A 17685-nucleotide genomic window follows, 5' to 3' on the forward strand; every position below is an offset into this window, starting at 1 on the left:
AATTTTCATTTTTTTCAAAAAGGAATAGCCCACGTATCTAGAAAATGACGACTTGCTAGGAATGTCAGCATGTGTCCTCTTGGAAGCAGGAAAGCAATAATCTGAGGTGAAATAATCTTTTTCTCTTCACGTAAAAAAGAAGGAGAATGCATGTGTATTGGAACTAGAACGTAGCATTAGGTTGTTGGATGATGCTTATGGTGCTTCCTAAAAAGAACACATACTGAACAATATAAGGAAAACTAAACCGGAATTGAATGAAATTATAGAAAAGAAAACATAGTTTTTTGTACGGAGGCTTCACTTGGTGAACTTTGAACATGGCAACAAATCTGGGAGATTCCTCATTAAACCAATTAAACATAAGGGGAAAGCAAGTATCACCTCTGTTTAAGACTTAGCAGGGCCTGTTACTCGTGATCTTGATCTAATCAACAACATTTTTAGGAATTTCTGCAAGGATTTAAACTTATCAGACAATGATCCATCAGATATTAACATTGATGAATTCTTCCATGAACAAGTCGTAGTGTTGGATTTCACAATTGTTTCATTAATTTTGTGATAATTATTGAACCTGTATCAGCTGCCACCAGACAAAGCAAAGATATTTAAGCATCCTATCCATCCATCTATTTTCTAACGCGTCTATCCCTTGTGGGGTGGCGAGGGATGCTGGTGCCTATCTCCAGCAGTCAATGGGCGATAGGCGGGGTATACCCTGGACAGGTGGCCAGTCTATCGCAGGCATCCAGTTCAAAAATGAATATTATATGCAAGCTCTTTGGTTCTGTTCCCCTGTCCAGAAATTCGAGCTTGAGGTTTATGTGGATCTGTCATATTCTAGTATGGCCCACACTGAGTGACTTAAGCAAAGACTGCTATTCTCCTAAAATGGAAAACAAAGACAAACCTGTGTATGAACAAGTTTAGAAGTCTTTTATTTGTATCAGCTTGGAAATGATGTTTGCCTCCTCAAGACATCAGTTGACTGAAATGTATGCTCTCCGGTCCCCTCTGATTAGTTTGATCACCCACTGAGGTTGGCGGGTCCGTGTCTCGCTGTTCAAGGTGGTTGTGGGCTTGGCTGTGGAAGCACTTTGAGGCTGTGGGCGTCTGGTACTCAGGGTGTGGGGCTTATGTTGGTCATGATGGGTGAGCCATGTATCTGATCTAGATGTCGGCTTTGGAGCTTGCCCTTGGAGTGAATGCAGTTTTTATCGTTGCTTTGATTTCATTGTTTTTAATAATTAAGTGTTTTTCTCCTCTTCCCTCTTCCTGTGCCCTACGCTGCATTGCAGAAGCGTGGTGACTCAGCGGGCGCTGTGGCAGCAGTTCTAGGCCTAGCTGTCTTTTTGCTGGGGAATGATGCAACCTTCTCTAGCCGTCTGGCTTGGTCATCCGTGGGGAGATCCTCTCCTCTGGTCCACTCATGCTGTTCCTTGCCCTCTACACCCATCACTGTGCACAATTCATGTGAGGCCTACACCACATATTCAGCATGTTCATAGACACACTAATTTAGTAGCTGTGTTGCCCTGTATGTCTCGCTATCGGAATCAACAGTTTTGTTCCCTATTCTTGCTGCGGCTGCTGTCTTTGATTTGTTTTTGGTTCTTTTGAATATTTGCAGGTGTTCATGGTTCTTTCCCAGGTTTCCTCAAGGTGGTTGTTGGAGGATCTTTTTGTAGTGGTGGTTATTTTTTTAATTTTTGTCTCGTCCGATATGTTTTATTTGTCTCTCCCTTTTTCTTTTACTCTGTCCTTGGTATTCTTCCTTCTCTCTTCTTCAGTCAAGTTTTGCATCACTTTGTACATGGTACCTTAACAGCAATAAAATGATTCAAGGGTTGGGCGTCAAGCAGGGATTTCTAGCTATAAAGCTTCCCTTGGTACAGCAAATGTTTGTCATAACTACGGGAGTCAGAGCAACGTTCTACTGGCCATGAAGCTGGAGATGACAAGGGGAAATAGAAAACCCAGGAGATTATACCGAGTCATTCCAGGTTGTGAAGCAACAAAACATGAAAAATGTCAATGGAGGTGAATACCACGTTTGTGTTTCAGTATGTTGTTTTGTTTATTTGTTGCAAAAATGCTATGTAATGATATGTGCATGTTCCAAAAAGTTCCACTGTTGTTACATCAGTCCACTAAATAATTTCCTAAAGGTTGTGGGAATCATCAAGATGATTTTGGGAAACGTGATACAGACCATCCTATTCTTTTTGGTCATCGGTGATGCTTTTACTTGGAACTAATTTTCACTCAATCGCTTTTTTATTGTTGAACCACGAACACTAAACTAAACCCAAGCAGGAGAGTAGTGCCTAAGACATTACTTTTATGTTGTTGCTTTTTCTGACCTTCCTTGATGAGCTGTCAGTGCTTTCTGAGATATTCTGACAGGCCAGCCCCTCCATGGAAAGTTCTCCTTCCCATGTCACTTTTCCATGTTTTCTCCATCTCTGTAATATCTCTCATGGCGGTCACTTGAGCCCCAATGTTTTTGAAATAACTCTGTAACCCTTTCTCTGACTGGCAAGATGTCATTGACTTGGTTTGTCATCTGTTTCATTAGATGGGGTGATGATGTTTGCTTTTGGATATCTTTTAGCCTATTTCATGTTGTGAGACTGTCATGTTCACAGCTACCACTGTGACTTTGGTCCTGTTGTTGGCTGCTGTAGTCAGTCTCGGTGTTCTGCATTGATCCAGCTAATTCTGCTGATTGCATGCCCCTGTTACCGCCCTGACTACTGGCTTGGCTTCGCCTGTGTGTGCCTTCTCCTGAGCTCTGGTGCCAGATTCTCGAAAACACTTGTTTGAGTTGACCATCCAGCGTTCCTAGCCTGCCTTTCTGTGCATGACCCTGTTTGTGTTTTTGGATTCCTGGCTGTTTGCCTCGTCCTTGCCGGATACTCCAGTGGTTCTCCACATCTGGACAAAGACCTGTGCCTGTTTCCTGCCTCTCTGTCAAGCCCTCCTGTACTTTTGCCTGTCAGACTGTCTTTGGATTATTGGACCCTGGACAGGGAGTCATCATGCATGAGTGGGGCTAGTGGACTTAAATAAAAAAAAAAGTGGGGTTAATCACAGTTAATTCATTATCTTAGCCAACCTGGCTTTTTCAGAATAGGCCAACTTGGTTTAGATTGCTATGTCTTTAATACACAAAATCATCATTTAAAAAACACACTCTGTATTTCTTCAGCTTATCTTTGTCTGACATTGTTTTAAATTGTGTATATTTTTGCTGAAATTATGAAGCATGACAAAAAACAAAAACGGAAGAAATCTAGAAGTGGGCAAATACTTTTCCACAGTAGGCTAATGTGATTGTTTAAAAACATTTAAATATAATGTTTTTTTAAATATAATTCTTTAAGTAGGTAATAATGATCAAATAACTTGACACGTTTTTACATTGCATCAACTTTTGATATTGAAGCAATTTGAAAACATTACTGTGCTTTCCTTGTACTACTATTGTGTAAGTATATTATTTAAAATATATGACATGCTTTGATTTTCCTACGCTCCGGTTTTTGGTGCATCCCTTCATCCAACAGCCCCTAAATCTAGCTCCTCACGTGCTCGTTTATTGGATGTCACAGAGGTGTGCGAGCAGCACCAAAATATGGCGCTATCATTTTCAGCCAATGGGCGGGCGGTTTGTAACAGGTTTCAGCTTCCGTCACAACAGCGACGGGGACGCGCACCCAAGACAGGAAAGGGATTGAGAGGCATCGGGGTCGCGCTTATCGTGTTTGGCTGACAAGTGCCTGCTCTACCAGGTTCAGCATTATGGGGGATCCTGGAAGCCGAGACGGGATGAACCCTCGCCGACCGACCACTGCACAGGGATCAAGTAGGCGGTTCATACCGGGATAAAGGAGTGTTTTCATGTGTCCAGCCATAAACAGCCAGCGAGTGAGCTGCAGAGGACTCGGTGTTTGCTGAGATTCAATCAAAGCTGGAGTCACTGCTGGTAGGTTAACGAGGATAGACGGACGCGAGGAAACCGGGAAGTCTACAAACTTAACTAAATACCGCGTTGGGCTGAGTGGAAACAATGAATAAATGGGTGATTACGAGCCGGTCCGGTCAGCCTGAGCGAATCGGAACAGGCTGGGCTCAGCCAGAGTGAAGTCGGCTCCCATCTGTTGACTTCTCCGCCGGGTGGCGATGTCCGCTTTCTGCCTGGACCTGCAGACGTCTGCCGTGCTTTCAGCACCATTAGAGCTGGACAGCGACTGCATGGAGCCGCGGGCCGGCCCCGGCGCTGAGGAGCCCGGCGGCTGTCAGGGCCACCCGCCGCGGCAAGCTGGCTCCGGAGGCCTCGGCACGGCCTTGGAGGAGGAACTGGCCATGATCACCGGGGAGCGGGGAGTCGACGAGGAGCTGGCGGACCTGGAGGCGCCAGCAGTGGGGCACAACGCAGACATGCTGTTGCTCTTCCGACAAAAAGAAAAGGACTTGGTTTTAGCAGCTAAACTGGGTAAAGCGCTGCTTGAGAGAAACCAAGATCTGACCAAGCAATATGAGAAAATGCACAAAGATCTCTGTGAGAAGTTGGAGGTAAACAAGAAATCTAAATATTGAAGTTTGGATTGTTTCTGTCTGGTTTATCCCTAACATCTCCCATTTTTGTACAGTCATGTTTGTCCTCTCCTGATTTAAACCAACTTAAGCGTTATGCCATTTGCTTTTGGCAAAAAGTTGTACACCATCTATAAATGAGCTGGGATCACACTGATGACACATCCACACTATAATAATGTAGGACTGTTTATCTCAAATCACATTTTTAGTGGGGGCTGGGCTTTAGTTCATCTTGTTTTCAAAATGCTTCACATGAGCTAAGCAACAGGCTCAGAAAAACACCCACAAAGACTAATCCTGTTTATGTCCTGGGCCTGTAGTATCTGCCCAGCATCTGTTCAGCCCTTTGATCCATATTCATCCTTTTGCACGAGCTCAGAGCAATAAGCTGCCCGCAAACTCTGATGTTCCTTCTTGATATCCCCCTAACAGCTCTCAACATTGTTTCCAGGTGTTGTTTTGATTCACTGTGATATTTCTTTTCATGGTGGCTTTTGTCCAAAGAAGAAATAGTTCTGTTATTTTTTTGTTTAACCTTGGACCTAACCATGATGGCAACTGCCAACCACACTCTAGCTACCTCTAATGGTGCAGTGCTTCTGTCTTCTTTTTAAAAACCACTGAGAGAGAAAAATCCAGCCTATCTGAACTGTCTGTAGGAGAGATTGACCATCACACTGAAAATCACTGTCATACTCCTTCAACTTATTTACATTTCAAACGTTTATAGGGCCTTTATGTGATAGGCCAACACAAAGTAGCCCAAATTGTGAGGTGGAGCGGGAAAAAATTTATGATTTTTAAAATTTGGGCTATTCTAAGACACAAATATGTTTTGATATAAACCATATGTGTTTTGCAGCATCTAACATCTTTTTGGGGGCTGTAGTAATCCCCTGTCCTTCATCACATGAGTTCTAGTCAGATATCTGACTTTAATGTACTACTACAGCAAAGTCAGAATCATCTTTATTCGGCCATAACTGGGTGCATAATCAAGGAAATTTAGTTTGGTTACAGCATTGCATACATCAGGCATACAACAGTATGAATGCATAATATGTAAAGAAAATGGCTACACAGCGGTGCAGCTGACAGCACCTTTGTTTGACAGCAAGAAGGTCCTGGGTTGAAATCCCATGACCTTGGGGTCTTGCATGGTGTTTGCATGTTCTCCTTGTGCTTTCAAAGGTTCTCTCTGGGTACTCTGGCTTCCTCCCACAGTCCAAAAACATGTCTGTTGGGTCAATTGGTCTCTCCAAATTGTCATTAGGTATGAATGTGTGCATGGTTGTTTGTTGTAAGTGTCTCTGTGTTGCCTTGTGACTGGTGATCTGTTCAAGGTGTACCCTGCCTCTCGCTCCGTGACAGCTGGAGTTAGGCACCAGCCCCTGCAAGGATAAGCAGGTATAGACAATGGATGAAAGGAAATAAAGAGAGGTTATGAGAGTATAATATACTTATTTTGTTTCACAGCATAGTAGCTGACTACCCAGACTGTAAGAGGTTCATTGTGTTCATCAGAGGGACAGTCTGGGAAGAAATGGTATCTGAGGCGCTGTGTAGCTCAGTGGTTGTAAGTGAACAGAATGTGAAAAAGTTCAAGGAGTATGAATAATTTTTCAAGGTCCTGTATTTTCTGAACTGTCTCTACAAGAGTTAAGACAACTGCCAGACTGAAAAACAGTGTTATCTAACTATTCAGTTCCTTGCTTCTTGCAATATTCTCTCCTGTGACAAAACATCTGATGCAAAAGTGACATTTTTAGCACAACACATTTTCATGATGATGGTTAGCCTCACACTAAATGTAATTTATCCAATGCATAAATGAATAGCACCTCATTCATACTAAATAGATGCAGCTTTACCTTCAGTTTCCTGAACTATTTCCAGTGCTTTTTTGCCATAATTTTCTCAGATAAAAAATAAACTTTTTATGAAACATAAGAATGTGAGTGAAGACCTCGCCCCATCCTTATTCATTTGATGCCTGCATGCATAAAAATAAGGACCGTAACCTTTGTCACACTCCTGTCCCCTCCTCTACATTTAGCACTTGGAGCAGGAAAAGCACGAGTTACGACGGCGCTTCGAAAGTCGAGAGGGTGAGTGGGAGGGCCGCGTGGCCGAGCTGGAGACAGACGTCCAGCATCTACAGGGTGAGCTGGAGCGCCACCAGGTCCAGCTGAGGGAGGTGGACAGGGACAAGACCAAGGCCATCAGCGAACTCTCCGAACAGAACCACAGGCTGCTGGAGCAACTCACTAGGGTGAGGAGGCGTGTCCGTGTGTGTTTGTGTGCACGCTTGTACTTCAGAGGTCCAGCCTTTGGCCTCCTGGGAAAATCTGCAAGGATGATTTAATTAGCTTCGGCTTTGGGTTGTGGGTCACATGGTCCTAATGCTTCCTAAAATGGCCTTCCAATCGGTCAAAGCAGTGTGTGTGTGTGTGTGTGTGTGTGTGTGTGTGTGTGTGTGTGTGTGTGTGTGTGTGTGTGTGTGTGTTTCCTTGGGGCCGAGTTCATGTCATCCTGACTGGAATAACACAGGATGCTCAGCCAAGGGAGTTTTCCTCACACCTCAGGGGGAATCTACCTCCGGTCAGCTTATCTTTCCCACTTCGCCTAAATTATGCCAACTCCTAAATATAAAAGCGGGGCTTCCAGGTCTCATGTTGAATAATTTACAGTGATTGAACTGTACACTTATGGAAAAGCCCTCCACCTGTTAACATTTGCGTGTAGTTAATTGTGACTAGCTGAGACAAAATGAGGAGACTTTGAGTAAGTATAAGAGTATAAGGCTTGTGCAGATCTAAATACTTTGGCCAGAAGTTGAAGCTATATAGTCTCTGGAAATACTCCACAGACTGCAGTGTAAGCGGAGACTGGCAGCTAGGGAACGATTGATAGAGCTGAGAGTGCTAACATTTGTAGCTGCTCTTATTTAATCCGCTCTAAGAAGCTCAGTGCAACTTCTCAGTGTTGTCAGCTGACAGCAGGAAAGGAGCACTTCCCTCTGTCAGAAGGCTCCCTTTTTAAGATAATAGCTCCTGAAATTACATGTATGAGACATTGTTGTTTCCCTCTGGGGAGAATGCAATACCATTCCTATTATATAGATTATATCTCAATTTTATAGGTTTTCAATCTTGGAGCTAGTGCCTTGCAAATGGTTTTATACAACTCAAACATTTTCACTTTTTAATCACATTACAACCATAAACTTTAAGCATTTGTAGGGAATTATCTGTAATAGTGCATAAATAATACACAAGTTGCCTTCAGAAGTCACCAAATTAGTTAATAAAGTCCACCTGTGTGTCGTTTAATCTCCTTAGAAATCCAGCGGTTCTGTTTCTGGAGGTTTGTTAGAGAACATTAGCGAGCAAACAGCATCAAAAACAAGAAACACAGAAGACAGACCAGGGAGAATGTTCTGAAGAAGTTTAAAGTGGGGTTATGTTATAAAACATCTTGTACATCTCACAGAGGCCTGATCAGTCCATCACCAAAAGAAAATGGACAGAAGGGATGTAGTAACAAAAGCTCACAGTTTGGTACATACTTCGGTTTTAAAGTCACGATTCGGTGCCGTCTCGATTGTTATGGCTGCAGTGGGTCTCTGCCTTATTTTCCTTGTAGGGTTCGAGAGACAGGCCTTCTGCAGATGTTATGTATTGCCCTGATTGGTGCTCTGCTGCTTTAAAGCTGCTCTGCATGCAGCAGAGAGGAGGCTCTCTTCCTGCTCTCCCTCCTCAGAACACCATTTGGTTTGTAGCTTATCTTATGGTTGGGTTTTGTTAGGTTTGTTTTGCATTTACTTATTTCTGGTTAGTTATGGGTTTTGCATTAATCCATTTTGGTTTCTTATTTCAGGTATTCCCTCTTCAGGTTTTATTTCTTTAGTATAATTTAATAAATTCACCTTTAATTTAACCAGGAAGTCCTTGTGTGGTCTCCTTTAATGTTACCCCATCAAATGAGCCTGGTGGACGTAACATTTTAGTCAAGAGCATAGCGCCGGGCAACATATCGAGATTTTAAAAATATCGTTTATATCGAGATGGTTTATGGTATACTTTTGTGTATTCCAGCACATTATTTTTCAGTTGTTTCCACTAATTTATCTACAGCTGTTTGCCAAAAAAAAGCGCCAGTGAGACATTTGGGATAAAGCTTTGATTCAGGGAAGACTTTTAATAATTACTTTATGAAAAGAAAAATATATTGAGATAAATATTGTATATCGGCACTTAGCCTAAACATATTGAGATATTATTTTTGGTCCGTATCACTCAGAGCTACAAGAGAAACAAACAAACAAAAAATACTATCTTGTTTTTACTTTATTCAGTAGTGAAAACAGAACGTTAAACTTTTCTAATTAGATTTCATCAGTCTGTTCTACCATTGCAAAAAGTGTCCATTATAGACCAGCCTGCAGATTTGGTTTAATTTAGTCAATTTATAAAAGCAATTACACATCAGTAATAAAAAGATTTTATTTGTTTTGGAGTAATTCTGATGTACACACAATCCAGTGCACAAGCTGTACTTGAATGCACCATGCACCTGTTAGGGAAATAAACTCCCAGTCTGTATGTCTTCTGCTCTAAAGACTCCCACAGCATTTGGGGCAGGTTGAATACTGCAGGCAGCTGGGTTTGAATTTAATTTTTCTCTGCATCTGTATTATTTATGTTCTGCTTGACATCATTTCAGATGAGTAATTAAGTAGTTAAGAGCTACAAACCTCTTTGTTGAAAAATACAGAAATAAAGCTTTTGTTTGGTCCACCTTACGTTCTCCATCGTTGTAGCAGCTTAATGAGAAACCTTAATACTCCCAAATAGCAGACTTTAGTGACAGGTCTGAGTCTTCTCTGCTTGGTTTTGGTGCACCTTAGTTTGTCACAATTTAAACAACTGTGTTTGTTAGGTTCTGGTACACATGCATGCAGAACCAGTTGGTTTGTACTGAAAATGTTTGGTACATATATACAAGACATGGCTGCCCAACTAAGCTTAGAGGTCAGGCATGGAGCGCGTTAATCATAGAAGTAGACCCCGCAGCCTGTGGTAACTCTGGAGGAGCAGCTGAAATCCACAGCTCAGGTGGGAGAATATGTTCAAAGTAAAACTGTGGGTTGCATGCTCCACAGCAGGCATGAGTGGCAAAAAGAAACCCATTGTTGTAGGAAAGCTCTAAGAAGTCAGAGACACTTTTGCAAACTTGGAAAAATGTGTACTGGTCTTCTTCCAAACCTTTATATCTGGCAGTAATGCAAATCACTCTCAACTGACCACAACCACAATGAGACATGGTGGTAGCAGCATCATGCTGGGGGATGCTTTTCCTCAGCAGGGATGAAGGCTGGTCACAGTTTGTGGGAAAAGGGACGGAGCTAAGTAAGGGCAATCCTGAAAGAAAACTTGAGGCTACAAACCCCCTTAGACTGGGGCAGAGGCTCACTTTCCTGCAGGTCAGCAACCCTAAACATACAGCCGTAGCTACAATGAAATGGTGTATGGATCAACACCCAGTAATATAGGTCAGACCTGAAGCCAGCTAAAAATCTGTAACAAGAATTGTGACATTCCTGGAAAATCTTGATCCAATCTGATTTAGCCTGAGCTATTTTGCAGAGAATTATCAAAAGTTTCACTCTTTAGATCTGCAAAAATGTTGCTGCTGTAATTGCAGTAAAAAAAGGTTCTGCAAAGTATATATTAGGGTTAGGGTTTTATATATTTATATTTATATATATATATATATATATATATATATATATATATATATATATATATATATATATATATATATATATATATACACACATTTGTTTTGTTTTTTTGTTTTCCGGTTGCACTATGACAAAATGTAAATGATTTTGAACCATGAAAAACAAAATGCCATCTTCATGAGATAGATCCACAAAGAGAACAAGTCATTAAAAGACCACAAACTTAATACTTCTCGTTTGTCATCAACTATGACAAAAGTTATGTCTCTCGATTATATTAGCTCTACTCAGCTGCTTTTATCCAGTTGAATTCTGACACTTGCATGTTCACACTCATCCCTGATAGCTACGACTACACTACTAATTGTTGCTGCTAATTGAGACAGACGTGCTTAATGTCGCGAGGATCCGCTCGTTCCCTAGGTACAGGAACGCTGCTCACATTGTCTGGGAAATACATCGCATCAATAGTAAAGGAAATGAAAAACACACTATGCACAGATTCGTTTCAACCCTGACTTTTACTTTGTAGTTTGACATTGCATGAGGGGCTACATGTAAAAAATGCCCCAGAGCTCTACACAGTGGTGCTTAGATAACCTTGTCAGCTGTGATTCCTCAGATAAAAATGTGTGCGCCCGCACACCAGTGTGTGTGTGTGTGTGTGTGTGTGTGTGTGTGTGTGTGTGTGTGTGTGTGTGGTGTTCTCCTGGGAGAAGAAGCGATCTGCTGCCAGGCACCTGCAGCTCCGTGTGGGAACGGCTCCATGAGGAGGATGTTTAACCCTCGGTCTGCTGATGTGCAGAGTGTCTTCCCGTCACATCTTGATCCGATTGAGTTGGACCCTCCCCCGACCAGTAACCACAACGCCGTCACCTCGTACGACTCTGCTGGGGGCTTTTTTTGAGCTCTGGATTGCTGCAAAAGCAAGCACTTAGCATAATTAAATGTTTCATTTAGTTGAAAGCTGGTTGTTGGGATCTAGAACGATTTTCCTGGAGAGTGTTGTGATTGGTGGGGTGATGGTACATTTTGTGGTCTCTGTAACTCTGTGAAATTGGTGCCACCTAATTGAATGCATCGATTCAGATCCTATGATTCAGTGAGCTGGGCAGATGAGGGGAAACCTGCGGGGTAATAGAGAAAATAAGGTCAGCACCACTGCTCATGCTTTCATTCTCCTCTCCCTCTTTGTCCAGGCTCAATACTAAGCAACGGGCTGTGACTAAGTAATAGTAACTGGTTACACACTCAGCCTAAATACAAGGAGTGCCAGGCTACCCTGAGGGGACCTTGCAGTTGTGAAGGCACCAGAGACCTCCTGCTATTTTTATCTGCCCTTACTGTTTCTCATAGTTGACTATTTGATCGTTATAAAACTGTTCCCGTCTGCTCTCTTGTATCCCTGTCTGGCATTCTTAGTAAAATGCATGAAGAGAAGTGAGCAGGATGAGAACTTGACTCACCACCTGTCTCTGCATGGTGTCCTCAGATGGCTTCTGTTGTGTATTGATGTTTTTTGAATAAAACTCGTTGAATTGAGCGTTAAAGCAAAAAGACATACAGCTGCTGCATGCTGTGCTACTGACTAAAACCAAGTATGTGCACCAGTTGCCTGAATAAAAAAGAATGGAATCAGATCATAAAAGAAAGGAATAAATATAGAAAAGGGTATTTAGAACAACGCCTTTTCCAGGCCAGAGAACTGAGCCTCAGTTTTAACTCAAACTGATTTGGATCTTTGACTGGGCCCAGGCCTTTCCATTTTTTGATTGTCAGCCAGTCCTTGGTGGAGTTATTGGTATGTTTTAGGTTATTGTCATGTTGCAGGGTGCAGTTCTGCGTGATCTTCAAATTTATTAAATGGTCTCACATTTCCTGCCTCACACGTCCTCTGTTCTGGTGTCCAAATGCTTAAATATTGGTGTCCAAAGAAGTCCTGGTGTTTATCCAGGTTCTTAATGGTGAACTCTTGTCTGGCCTTCCTGTTGCTCATACAAAGCAAAGGTTTCTCCCATGAAAAGTTGAACTTCTGCATTTGTCTGACTGTGGAGACCTACACATTCACCTCAACAGAGCCCAGTAGGTCCAGGGATGGCCTGTTAGGGTTTTTGGACACTTATTCTAAAATCTTGCTCTCGGGGTGAACTTGCTTGGAAGGCCAGGTCTGTGCATGTTGGAAATTTGTTCTCAGTCTCTTTAAGTTGTAGAATATTTTCCATACTTTGGGCTGGTTGGTTTTTGAAAAACAGTCTGGAGCACACCAAAGGAAAGGTCTAAAGCTTAAACAAGGGACTCCTTCAATATATTGGGTAAGGATGTTGATCCTGATGGAATAAGCACGTGTGGGATTTTAGTCATTTTAAGCGGGGTGTCCCAAAGTATGCCACGCCAGGCATTACATTTTTGAATTAGATTTTTCTAAACGTTTTAAATGGCCTCCTCTTTGGTTATGATTTTTACTTGTGTCACTAGCATTCCCAAGTAGCGCTAAAACTCATAACGGCATCCATGTGTCCACAACTCCACATATGTAAGGTTTTCATAGGGTGTAAAAGATTTTTCACATGACCACAGTTAAAGTCTGTCGACCACTTAATTCTTCCAATCTGCATTGATTAACTTACTGATTAATTAATAAAAGCAGGTATAATAGATTTATCCAAAGAATATCAAATATGACACGAAATACAGTAGCAACATATTTTTCCCTCCGATCTGTGAATGTCGAAGGGCGTCTTTTTTATTAATCTTTTTAACCTTTATTTAACCCAGAAAACATTTGGAGATTCCTCTCTTTTTGAGACGGGAGTTCAAGTTAGGACAGAGCAAATTACAAGAAATCACAGGCATACACCCAGTACCCCGATTGCTGTGTGATTAAAGCCATGCCTTATATTCAACACACTTAACGTCTGATTGTATGTGTATGTGCTAGCCTCTGTGACAGGACGGCCAATCTCAGTGCACCTAATCAGATCAGAGTGAAGCAGCAGGAAGGGGACCTTTCTGTAATTACATCACCCCTCGCGCTTTAAGAAGGCCGGACATGCATTGCATCCAGCAGCACTGCCTGCATGTTTTATGGCCCTGCTCAGTTTTACTGAATTGACTGCATTAACTGCTGACAGAAGCCTCCAGTGACTCATCATTGTTTATTTGTGGCTGTAGAGAAGGAATACATCCAATTTCTGCTTACTTAGGGCAACAATTTAACACACTGGGAGTAACTGAACATGAGCATAAGATGGCTATAAGATTTGCTCAGCATTAAAACTTTGACATGTGGGAATAAAAGTGCTACGGTTTTACTGTATTTACAGAAAGATTTAAAACAAAATGTGATGTATGCAGACAACCGCTATAAAAGATAGCATCATTGTTTTGATATATAATAAAAATCAACAAACTTTCCTGGTGATCCAATAATAATTAAAAGAAATGTTGTGATTATTGTTACTGTAATAATTGTATCTAACAATTATTCTAATGTTGATATAGTTAGAGAAACTTAAGCAAAATATAGAATAAACACCCAGTACATCTGGTAGTAGTTTTCAAGTAAATTGGCTTGTGGTTGGGAATATTTTCCCTGTTTGTTGCATTCATTGTGTAACGTGAGTGCAACAAGCTTATAGTCGCTGATTAATTAGTCAGCCAATCTGCTCCTGTTGCCAGCCTGCAGTCAGTTACTTATCAGACGTGCCACTTTAAGCTTGCCAGCCGTTTAAGTTTTAAAGCAGCGTCATCAGCATACCACAGATGGACGGCGCTCTCATCACAACATGACTGTCAGTCGTGTGTTTTAGGTCAAGAAATATTTCCAAACAACTACTTTTGTTTCTTGGAACCAAGGAAAAGCATCTTCTCTGAGCTTGCTGACAATCAGTGCAACACCTGTAGGAGGAGCAACACTACCGTACTTCTTGCTTCTGGGACTTTAAACCATAGGGATGTTATGATGACAAATGTTCTTAAAGTGTAACTTTTTAAAACCTTGGCATACACCATATAAATATGACCCATGATGCTGGGCATGAATTTTATTCATGCACACAACTTCTGGATAAGCATTCTTACATGTAGTCTCTCACATAGTAAATGCCAATTCAAAGAGAATAAGATACATTACAGTAAGATAAATTTTACAACATAAGAAAAAAATTATATAAAGTTATTAACATAGCATATTTAAATTAAAGACGTGTGCAACTGGGCAGGATGATTTTAAGAAATGCAAACAACTTGTTAGTATAATTACGCATAAAAAACACCAACAGAACATTTACATGGATGAAAAAAACAAAAATCAGTGGTGTTACAAACATTTATTGAGTTTGTTGCGAGCAGTGATCCTTATAGATTCTGTGGTAATGCTACTTTGTTCACCTAGGATGCAGCACTGAAGTTCTCTGGTTCTGTATCAGTTTCATGCATCTGGGAATATAAACGTTTACACTTTAAATTGAACAGTATATTCATTGCTGCACCTTCTTTCAAAGTTTGGCTGGGTGACCTGAAGAAATGACCCCTGATTACTTTTGGTAAGATATTTAGCTGCTCATCAACTCTACAGATGAACATTGGAGTTAAACAACACAGTTTAATCAGCTCTTTCTTTGCCATAACCTTTTCTTCCAAACTGTCGAGAGATGATATATTGTCTATTTGACAGTATTCTTTTTCAGAAGTCAACAATTATACTCAGGTAGTCTGTGTTTGCCAAGCACAGCATGAGAAAGGGAGTTTCCTCCATTGGCTTTTCGTTTACGGTGTGAAAGGGGCTAACATGCTGAGTTTTCAGTTGTCTCTTCAAAATCAGATGCCACATTTGTCTTGATTCCCTGTCAGTTGATAACAGATAGAAAACAATCCCATGAACGCAGGAATAACCCTGTTTCACTTTGGCTCCATGCTTAACACACACCCACTGAAGTCACAATTAAAGTTTGTCTGATTAAAAGTAGAGCCATAAACAGCACTACCAGTAGTCATCTAAAGACATGTCCAAGTTTTATATGGACATGTCCACAGATGTGACATTTTCCAAATTGAGAAATAAAGAAGTAATTAAGTGGTGCATGGCGGTAGTGTTGTCTTCCCATATATCAGGGGATCAGTCCTCGACCCAAGCCATGTGGGACTGGATTCCCTACCAGACCTTTGCTGCATGTCTTTCCCCTTTCTCTGTCTGAATGTTTAGCTAAATCAAGAAATGAAACTATAAACCAGCCACTACTAGTCCTACAGCAACACCACCAGGAGTGTAAGTGGGTACCTTGACTCCAGTAATGAGGCCTTGCACAGACATGACTGTGATTCTCTCTGGAGTAAAAAATGTCAAACTTTGACACTATTTGTTGTCTAGAGTCTCAATATCACAATGTGTCCAAATAAAAGTCAAACAGGACTTCATCAGTGCTCCTTCCGCAGCCTGCTGTCAGAGGGAATCTTTCCCATCAGTGCACGGCGTCGCTCTGAGGCGTGGGACTCTCAGGCCCACGGCCCACAGGTGCAGGCCAGGCAACGACTGTCCGATTGTGACGCGGGGAAGACACCAGAAACACGGACCCCAGCTAGTCAGAGCCCCGCCGATCCAGGCTGCTTTCTGGTTACTATGACAACCAGAGTGACATGCAGATTGTGGCGTTACCATGGGAATGTGCTTTACTGAATGCCACTGCGATGCGGAACGCTTGAATGCGAGGGTGCGTCAACCCCAGACCCTTGATGCATGAGTCAGGTCCGGCAGCCTCGGCGGGAATCGACACCGTTTGCTCTGCTAATGTCAGAGCAGGGAGTCTTTGGATTCCTTCCCAGCAGCCTGTTTTTGTCTCCGCTTGGCCTCTTCCACTGATAATCTGGAATCTGAGGAATTTATCCGCAGATTAAAAGACTACGCGCAGTCTGAGCTCAACTTTTCTGTACAATCTCTAATCAGCGCGTTTATTGGGCCAGTGGGTCAGATGTCATGTCGCTGAGGTGGCCTGACCTGCCGCTGCCCTGGCCTCTACTAGCTGCACAGCATGATCCAAAGTGCACATCTGTCCCTCGGAATGTGGAGAGTGGATTACAGCCGTGAGCTCACGACGGCACAAACAGCAGATTCTTCTCCTGCGTGGTCTGAGCTGGGTTATCGCATCTGGCCTGGGTATGTGCGCAGAATCTGGGTTAGCAATGAACTCGCAGGCATGTGAGTGGAGCTGAAGCGGTTTGACACCTATCAACAGTCAATAACTTTATTTATTTTTTTAAACTGGTCACTTTAAAAGACGCCTCTGCCAGATAGATTCAGTATAAACTGAAGCGGGAAGCCGAGCAAAACGCTCGCGCACAAAATCAATGAAGACAAGCGGGCAAAAATGAAGAAAAGTAATGAGCCAATGTATTTTATCGGCGCAGTTAATCACTGAGCCACACATGCAGCGAAGCAAGCGACACAACAGTAAACACAGGGCAAACAGGGAAAGAAAGAAAGAAAACAGAAGGATGCCGGGCTTAAAAATTCTCAAAACTCAGAGCAATGAAGCACAAACTCAGGCTGGGAGCTAGAACCTTGACTCTGAGGACGGAAACTGATGTGCTGATCATATGTTATTAACAGTTTTCATGAGAGAAGAAAATGTGTTCCTTTCTTACACTTCTTTCCCCTTATTTCTGTTCATGTGGTGAGAGCAGCTCCTGACGGCTGACAGATGCTTCTGCAGAAACTTTAGGGGTCACAGGTGCTCAGACTGACCTTCTGCTCTAAAGCCTTTACTAACATTCAACACCTCACAATACACAACTTTTCCAGATCTCTTTAATAGTTTAAGAATTGTTACAGTACATAGTGAAAGACATGCAAATCCTCTCTTTTTAACAAAGGAAACTGAATTTTAAAGATACTAAATGTGGCATTATTCACAGCTAACATTTTACACTAACAATCAAAACACAGCTAGGTAATGAAGAGTGGATTTCTTCTAGATTTCACTAAATGTAAATATTAGAAAAGCACACAACAAAAAGGCTAACTCTGCTCTGTGTCCTGTTGGGTTGATGGCATCACAAGAGGCAGAAGAATCCATCGGCCTTTAATAAACATTGATCCAGAATTTAGTGTCTTTTGGCATATTCAACAACAACATTTGAGTTGCATTTGATTCACAAGGGCTTCAACTATACATATTTGACGATGACAGTGATGCTCTTCACAAACGCGACTTGGCTGAATCTGTTTTGTTTTTCTGTTTGAAAACTTTCGTTTGATTCGTTTGGTTTCAGTGAATATTTGCTCCCTTTAAAACAAGTAAAATCCACTTGTATCACCCTAAATCTCACAAGTTTTGCCA

General features: G+C 41.9%; 1 protein-coding gene across 4 annotated transcripts in view; it reads left to right on the forward strand.

Annotated features, from left to right (window-relative positions):
• Window positions 1-3734: 3734 nt before the first annotated feature.
• bicdl1 (BICD family like cargo adaptor 1) overlaps window positions 3735-17685 on the forward strand; it is a 28070-nt gene continuing 14119 nt past the window's right edge. For all 4 annotated transcript variants that reach the window (XR_002426838.2, XM_012849244.3, XM_012849253.3 and 1 more), the window contains exons 1-2: window positions 3735-4581; window positions 6662-6877. Coding sequence is in view for 3 of the 4 variants with exons in the window: in XM_012849244.3 (XP_012704698.2) it covers window positions 4189-4581; window positions 6662-6877 (609 nt within the window). In the remaining variant the exon portion in view is untranslated. The remainder of the gene's footprint in view (window positions 4582-6661; window positions 6878-17685) is intronic.

Source organism: Fundulus heteroclitus, chromosome 12 (assembly GCF_011125445.2).
Source record: "Fundulus heteroclitus isolate FHET01 chromosome 12, MU-UCD_Fhet_4.1, whole genome shotgun sequence".
NCBI classification, from domain to species: domain Eukaryota; kingdom Metazoa; phylum Chordata; class Actinopteri; order Cyprinodontiformes; family Fundulidae; genus Fundulus; species Fundulus heteroclitus.